The 8,653-nt window shown below is 43.3% G+C and overlaps 1 protein-coding gene across 4 annotated transcripts in view; it reads right to left on the bottom strand.

Moving 5' to 3' along the window:
- The window catches only part of Mindy3 (MINDY lysine 48 deubiquitinase 3), a 75,346-nt gene extending 67,374 nt beyond the window's left edge, over window positions 1–7,972 (bottom strand). For 2 of the 4 annotated variants that reach the window (XM_026783087.1, XM_005354626.2), the window contains exon 1: window positions 7,688–7,972. In XM_026783087.1, the coding sequence (XP_026638888.1) occupies window positions 7,688–7,781 (94 nt within the window). In that variant the 5' untranslated portion in view covers window positions 7,782–7,972. The remainder of the gene's footprint in view (window positions 1–7,687) is intronic. The other 2 variants (XM_026783089.1, XM_026783090.1) reach the window with 2 other exon arrangements.
- Window positions 7,973–8,653: the final 681 nt, after the last annotated feature.

The following is an 8,653-nucleotide window of genomic DNA, read 5'->3' on the forward strand; positions in this document are numbered from 1 at the left end:
AAAAAAAAAAAAAAAAGACTATGTTAACGTAACAGAGGAATGAAGGACACTGCGGGTGTCCTGGGTGCAGAAGGGAACGTCTTACTCTGCCTGAGTCAAATCTTAACAGATGAACTGGAGGCCAATTGTGGCAGGGGTTTGCCTTGGAGCAAGGATAAGCAAAGGATATTCAGGCAAAGCAAATATCACTATTAAATGGAAAAGGGCTGCAAGGGCAGAAAAGGTTGATAGATCAAAGGGAAATTTAATGCAGCTGAGGGGCAGGTTAGGGACAGAAGAAGTGGCAAACAGGCAGAAGGGGAGAGACGGGCACTACAGAGAGCTGCACAAGCTTGGGGAAGCTCTGCCCTTGCAGGACTAGACAGCTTCATTGTTAAAGGGTGGAAAGAGAAAACTTCTTTCAAGAAGCCCAGTAGAGATGGAACTGACTCAATAAAAGCTACTTTTTTATGGAGAGTTATTTTTAGGAAGCATCTCAAATGAAATTGAAGTTTGATTACTATATGTAACTGGAGCATGCTTGATACAGAGAATGGATACAGTTACAGAGAAATGAGAGTTGCCTCTGAAGTTTCTACAGAAAAAAGAAGAAAAAAAGCTGAGGATCAGGAGCTTCCTCACCAACCTCTCCTTTGGCCTCTTGTCCAAACAGCATTTTATGTGTATTTCACATAGTTTTAAAAAAATAAATCAAGCGGTTCCACCAAGAAATCCACCGGATCTCGTTCTTACGCTCTCAGCCCCACCCCAGCCAGCCGTAAGCAGCAGCCGGCCTTTCTTGGCTCAGTCTCCTCAGCGACATTCACTGGTGACTCCTCCAGGATACTCTTAAAGACTCGTCTGACTTTCTGTTAGATAAGCATAAACTCTGAAGAAGCTTGGGCTCTTGCATTTTGGCCCCTCTTGTTGCACATTTTAACCTGTTTATTCTCAGTTACCACAGCGCCTCTTAAATGATGATCCCCAAGGATTGGGACTATGCAGTTTCCTTACTATATGTTCTCTCCGGTAATATGGAGAATTTTATCTACCCCAACAATTTCATCTACTCTTTCAATTTCCATTACTGATTATAGCCACGTAGCCCCACATATAAACCAAACATACAAACTCTAAAGTCCTTATGTGGTCCTGCACAGTGAACTCCAGCCTTACAGTGGAGATTCCTCCATGTCTTCAAACATCCCTGCCTCTACCAAACCCCATGCCTTTGTACATAATGCTTGTTCCGTCTGAAACAGCCCTTTCTGAAAAAAATGACTTATTTTTTAGGCTTCTTCCTTTTAGCTCAAGGCTCCAAAACCTATCTTGGATGTGTCCATTTCTGTCCCATATGTAGTCTGCCTCAGTTCAAACTGCTATCCCCCTCACCCAGCATACTGATGAAAGTTTCCAAACACACCTCCCAGCTCTTCATCCACTGAGCCCCTCCTATTCATCGGGATTGCCTGGAGAGTATGTCAGAAATGGAAACAAGGTTTGGACACAGTCTGCTTAAAAGTCTTTCTACGGCCTCTCACTGCAAGTAGAATAAAACCTTAACTCCCTTTTCTGGTCTAAAGATATGGGAGGATTGCCCAATTCAATGGACCTCCATTTTACTTTTACTTTGCTTTAGCTACGAAGTCCTTATTATAACTGCTTGCTCTTTTCTCCAGATGAAATACTTCCTTCTATTCTGCTCTTCATAGTTTTCAGGATTTAATTTAGATGTTAACTCCTTACAGACTTCCTGGCAAATATGTCTAAGTATTCCCATCCCTGAGCAGAACCAGCATTTATCATAATCTACATTTATGTTAATTTGTTATATAGGTATCATATCTTTAATCGATGGCTGTTTTTCGCCATGTGCTATATAATCACTGCTTATTAATGCTTGTTGAATTTCTGAGAGGGAAGACAATTAAGGGGTGTTTGTAAAGATGTAAAACAGTTTAGTTTCAAACATGTAAAGCAGTCATTACTACCATCTAGAAGTGGGAGATACTGGACCTCAGAGCAAGATTTGGGACTATAGATAGCAAGTATAGTCATCTGAAACAGGTCAGTTACAGCGAAGACCAACATGCACTACACAGATAATACAGCTGAGAACATTAGAAAAATGGGGAGAGGCTGTGTCAGCAACACAGGATAACAGCTTAGAAAAACAGGACAGACAGAAATATAGTAGCTGAGGTTCTAGAAAAGAACAATTAGATGCAAGAGTAGTCAGCCATGACAAACGCTAGATGAAGCATGCCACTGGAGCGCTACACAAGAAAACTCGGAGTTAGCAAGAGCACAGGACTTTAAATGACAGGAGAAACAGCAAAAACAAACTATTTGTTGCACAAGTTTCACAGAAAGTAAAATGGCAGTAGCATGAAGAATTATTTTGACACTTGATATTAGCCAGAAGAATGAAGGGCATGAACTAAAAAATGGCATATGGTTTTAATCCCAGCACTCGGCAGGCAGAGGCAGGTGAACTCTGAGTTTGAGCTCAGAGTCTGCTTAGTGAGTTCCAGACAGCCAGGGCTACATAGTGAGACCCTGTGTCAAAAAAAAAAAAAAAAAAAAAAAAAAAAAAAAAAAAAAGACTAACAAAAATAGGGGTTGATTCAATGACTGATATGAAAATGAGAAATTCAAGATCTATTGGTCTTAGAAAAGAGCTGAGAAAGTGTATCAAAGCAACAGTGACTACCAACCAGACAGAGCTTCTCAAATGTGCATCCAGCCCCACAGACTTTTTCTATAGTACTAGAGACAGATGCAAGTTAAAATAGTTTTTGCAATCTGCCAAGACATAACCTGCCACAGTTCTTCTAATGTCATATGCTTTCATGTTGAGCTCCTTAATTTAAGAGTATAACAGGATCCTGGGCTCAGAAAACATGAAAGCTGCCGACCTAAGAGGTAGAAAGCTTAGAATATTTATAAAAAAAAAAAAGTGGAGGGAGTAGCCACTGACTGGAGTCAAGGGAATGAAAGAAGGTGAGAACTGTGGAACTCTCCGGATCAACACTGAAGAGCACTAGGATAGCAGACAAGGATGGAGAGCAGAGGCAGTAAGGACTCAAGATATGACTGTCTGTGTTGATGCCAGGTTTATCCAGCACACACAACACACTGGAGATCCTGATAACAATAAATGAAGATCTGGAGGTAGTTAAGATGGATGGGAAAAACTTAATAAGGAAAGTGGCAACTAAGAAGGCTGGTTATCACATTAATACCACCAAATTTGAGGTTCAAACTAAGCCAAGAGTCTGGGCCAAGAGCTGGTGGCCATCCCATCCAGATCCACCAGCCGCCATACCTTCTCTTCTGCTAAGCAGGGTCAGGCCTTGTCAGTCTTGGTAAAGACCTTTGAGTTTGTCCAAGGAGAATAAGGAAGGAGCTCTGGTACTGCGTGGAAGTGCAGAGAAGCGATGAGGTTCTACCAATCTTTCAGTTCATGTAATAAATAATTAGGAATGGATTCTAGCCACAATATTCAAAAGGAAGTAAAAACATTATTAAAAATCCTATCAATATAATACAGTTATCAAAATTCATGGGTGGTGCTTATAATTACAATCACACCACAGTGAGATGTTTTTTACTTCTTGAATATGAGTTTGCTAATATACAGCTACTCTTATTATTAAGTGTTTTCATTCTAATTATTTCCTAGATTTAAAACAATTTTGCTCATCAAAAAAGATAATTTTTGTGATTAAACCTAAGATTACTTACTCATCTAATAACTGATTTGATATATATATATATAGTTTTTTTAAAATATTTCACAGTGAAGACATACTCAGTTTCATGATATATAGCACCTAATTTAAATGTGAGTCATGAACCTTGCAAATTTCCAGGCTTTTATTCTCAAGTCTGTACACACATGGATCCCTCCAACCAACTGGACAAGCAAGGTCTCTAAAGTCTTAGTAACCAGTGCAAAACCAAGGGTGCAGACTTTGTTAGATTACTATAGGTCAGACAGTCCAGGCTAAGCCAAATATCTGAATGGAGCCTATTTTTCTTAGCTAGTGATATTAGAATAAAGACTTTATCCTCTGCTATCTTGTAGGGTTGCAGTAACAGTTAAATAAGGTTTTAAAAAAAAACCTGTGCAACATGACACTATAGTACAAATCTTTGAATTAATGAATTACATTATATACTTAAAGTACTAAGCAATTAACCTCGTGTGTTTGCAATTATGATTTTTTAATTGCCTCTTAGGTGAATTATAATTTAGTTATGCTACAGAAAGGAAAACCTAACCTCAAACTTTGACACAAATGATCTGGCAATGAATTATTTATTTTTGTGTATTTTGTGCATGAGTGTGTGTGTGTGTGTGTGTGTGTGTGTGTAGCTGTGTGTGGGTGTGTAGCTATGTGTGTAGCTGCAGAAGTTGACTCTCTCCTTCAAGCATGTAGGATGAGACTCAGATAGTCAGGCTTGGTGGCAGGTACCTTTCCTTGCTGAGCTATCTTGATGGCACATTTTATATTTTAAACATTTCCTTACTTTTCATAAGTTAAAATCTTATTTCTTATTTTCCATATTATTTAATAAAGACTCCCTTATTCCTCAAAATCCCCAAAACTGAATTTTAGTCAAATACAGTTCTGCCCCTTCTCAACAAGACAAAATCCACATTAAGCTGCTATAGATCGTCATGTATGTTTCCAACACACCTTCAGGTGGAACAATAACGCAAAGTGAAGTTTGGAGAAAGGGACAGACAGAGAGGTCCCTAAGCTCCTGAGATCTAAACTGAGGTCAAGAAAAACACAGCCCCAAGTGCTTCATATGCGCTGTTCTGGAAAGCTGTGCCTACATTACCCATGAGGAACACTGAGAACCAGAAAAGGAGTCTGCCAAAAACTGTTACAAAATCAACACTGAAAATTGAACTCCTAGTTCGTCAAATGTTCCCATGATCAATACTACTTCTGTCAGACAGAGAGGATGCCAATCTGGATTCTGCTGGGACACGGTCGATCTACTGTCTCCAGTGTTACTACCCTGATCCACACCTCCTTTCCTCTTGGACTACAGGGACCATCTGATCTTAATCACTGTCTCATCACTGGCTGCCCTCAACCACAGCTGTCAAATCAACTTAAAAACAACCTGTCTCCTTGCTCCAAAACTTTCGGGGACTCCTCTGTTTCGTTCAGAATGAGGGCTAAAGTCCTTATAATGACTAGAAAGCCTTATACAATTATATTACTTTTAGGGCATTTATTCCCCTCCCCTTCGCACTGCCCCCTCAAGCAACACCAATCTCCTTCCTGTTTCCCAATTAACAGTCTGAGAACACGTGACACTGAGACTTTTAACAGGGGCGGTGCCCTCTGTCTGGAACACTTTCTTCAGATGTCTGCACAACTGGCTCCCAAAGACTCCAAGTGCTTCCAGGACTCTCTGTCCCTTCACCTAATACCACTGCAGGCACTTGATCCTTACTCTACTGGCCCAGGCTTCAGCAGCAAGGCTAGGGACACAAGTGTGGTTTAGAGGAAGAAAAACAAGAAAGAGATGCTAATGAACAAAGAAGGTGAAAAAGCATTTTTAAAAGGTAGGCAAATGAACAGGAGAAGGCCGAAACAAAACAAATTTTCAAACTAAAACCAGTCAGTTAGAACCAGGAAGATAAGGCAAGTCTTTTATCCCAGCACCCAGGAGGTTAAGGCAGGTGGATCTCAGTGTGTTCTGTTCAAGGCCAGACAAAGCTACCTGGTGAGACCTTATTTCAAAAACAAAGACTAAATTCAAACCTTTTAGTAAACAAATTTGGAGAGGTGGCACAGTGTCTAAAAGCACCAAGTGATTGTGAAGAGACCGGGGTTCAATTCCCAGCATCCATATGCTGGTTCACACCATCTCTAACTTCAATTCCAGGGAATCCAATGCCCTCTTCTGGCCTCTGTGGGCACAAGGCATGCATGTGGTGCACGTGCATACATAGAAGCAAAACATCCACACACATACATTTTTAAATAAAAAATAAAATCAAAGCCAGGCAGTGGTAGTGCATGCCTTTAACTCCAGGGAGTTCAGGGCCAGGATGGTCTACAAGAACTAGTTAGGGCAGGTAGGGCTGTTACACAAAGAAACCCTGTCTCAAAAAACCAAAAAAATAAAATAAAATAAATCTTTATATATATAAGTATTGCTCAAAAATAACCCAAGACGTATACTTCTTTAAGTGAAAGAGGTTTCCAAAAGAATAGATAAGCCTGTCAAAATAACGAAAATGAAGAGCTATGTGCTACTCTATTGGCTCATTTTAACAAGCAACACAAAATAACTTGACTAATGTAACTTCCTAAATGGAATATCTCTAGATGTAACTTTGTTTTACACTATTTACTCCTGCATCTTATTTTGAGAAGACTGAGGTTGCAGCTGTCAATTCGATGCAGTTATCGACCACAAAAATGAAGCCGCCTTACTAATATTAGCAGTAAGTCAGTGCCCAGTACCTCCACCCATAATTCCAAATGATCATCACAGCAACATCTGACAATGGCCTCTGAGAGTAGGTAATTCTGAGTGAGCACCATTAGACTGGCAGAGGAAGTGCTGTGATCCACAGTCCTTTTAAATTGCAACAAACAATACCAGACGCTGTCTCAAAACCAGGGATACTTGAGGCCACGGAAACAATTTGTAGCGAGCAATACCGTGTTTCCATCCCAGCGCCACACCTAAGCACACAATTACAACATAAAACTGCTTTCTGGCATCAGTCACTTAGGTCATTACCTCACCTCACCCCCACTCCACCCGCAAAAAATCCAAACACTGATAACATAAAACTCACTTGGAGACTGATAGGTGGCACTTTTTAGGCAACTCAAATTGCAGCCCACTAGGCCCCCACTCTGCCCCTGCAGCAAGTGAGCCCAGAGGAGAAGAGGCTCTTGGGGCTCTTTGGTAAACACTCTCCTATCCAAGTTCTTCCCATTAAAATCCACTTAGAGCAGTGGTTTTAAACCTGTGGGTCTCCGCCCCCCGGGGGGTTGCACATCAGATACCCTAACAGTAGTAACAAAATTGCACTTATGAAACAGCAACGAAATAATTTTATGGTTAGGGATTAGCACATCATGAAGAAGTATACTAAAGGGTCGCGCGCATTAGGAAGATTGAGAACCGCTGATAGGAGCATGGGTACTAGTACGGAGCTCGGGGTATCCGACAGACAGCAGCTGAGCCTAACGCGTGGCACCTGAGGTGCAGGAGCGGGGTTAACTGTAACCAAGTCCAGGTACTAGAACTGAGTGCGAAGTCCCAATGCGGGTAGAGCAAGGGGTACAGGGATCAAGCTCTGACACAGGGAAAGGGTGCCGGAAAGCGAGGGGCCGAGGCTGTGCTACTTAGGGGCCAGGAACCGGCACAAGGAAAGGGTGCAGACACTAAAGAGACAGAAGCTGGGGTGCCAAGCCCGAGTTCAGGGAAAGAGTGAGGGTAGCAGAAGGGCTAGGAGCTAAGGTACTGAGACCAAGCGGGGCTACTGGGACAGAACGCGGGTGTCCAAAAGCGGGGGGACTGAGACCAAGCCCGGGACTGGTAGAGTGGGGCACTGGAGCCAAGCGCCAGGTACCCGAGATGGGGGAGCGGGGATACTGGAAGCGAGCGGGCGGGACGTCCCGGCGGAGCGGCTGGAACGGCGAGCCCTTCCCGGTACCTTGCGTCCAGCGGCAGAAGATGGTGTCCGACAGCCCGGGGCTGCTCTTGGTGCCCCACACCAGCTCCAGTAGCTCTTTGGTCACTTCGGACATGATGGGGACTGGGCAAGAGGATCTTTGCTTCCCGGACTCCGACCCCGGAACATAGGGAAGGGGAGACTCGAGAAAGGGACGGCGGAAGAGCGGCGGCCGGGCGCGACCGGGAGGCCGGGCGAGGTGAGGGCAACACGCCGCCCGCAGAGACCGCGCCTGTCAAGCCGGCCGAAGCCGCAGCCTGGACTTTTCCGGGCCGGAAGTGGTCGGACTTCCGACTTCCTTTAGCCCCGCCCCCCGCGGAGCACCGTGGAATGTCGTCCCCGAAAGCAGAAGTAGGGAGAGCCTGTGAAGAACTGGGAGTCTCTGGCCACGTTTGGGAACTGTAGGATTGGCGGTGGTTGGGTTCTTGGCTTTTGTCCTGCTGTGCCAGGGGGCTGAGAGAGCCCCTCCTCTCCTGGGCTCTGCCCTACTTTTTGTAGTAGGCTTTGGGACTCTTGCTCTACCACCCGGTCCTTAAAATCTAGAATAATACCCGAAACTAGAATTATGATAGCTATGCCTTGAGTTGGGAGCTGCCTTTCACTGTCCCTTGATAAACCATGTAAAATTCAATCAACTCATTACGTGGTTATACTTGTAAATGCACTTGTGCATTAAAAATAACTACAGGTGTAACTCACATTACAGAGCTAGCAGGAGTTTGTACAAAGCACAGATTTCTGTTATGTGCAGATCGCGGGGGTTCCCCCAAAACCAACAAGGAGACCAAGTCCCGTATGTAAAAGCAAAGTGCTTTTATTCTTATTTAAGTTCAAACTCGGACTCTCCATGTGTCCAACTCACACTTCGAGTTTAGTTTGGGCAGGGTTTTTATAATAGCAGAGGTTGGGCTGAGGAATTTCTAAGGTTCAGAGCCCCTAATTGGCTTA

This window comes from Microtus ochrogaster, chromosome 16, assembly GCF_000317375.1.
Source record: "Microtus ochrogaster isolate Prairie Vole_2 chromosome 16, MicOch1.0, whole genome shotgun sequence".
Taxonomy (NCBI): Eukaryota; Metazoa; Chordata; class Mammalia; order Rodentia; family Cricetidae; genus Microtus; species Microtus ochrogaster.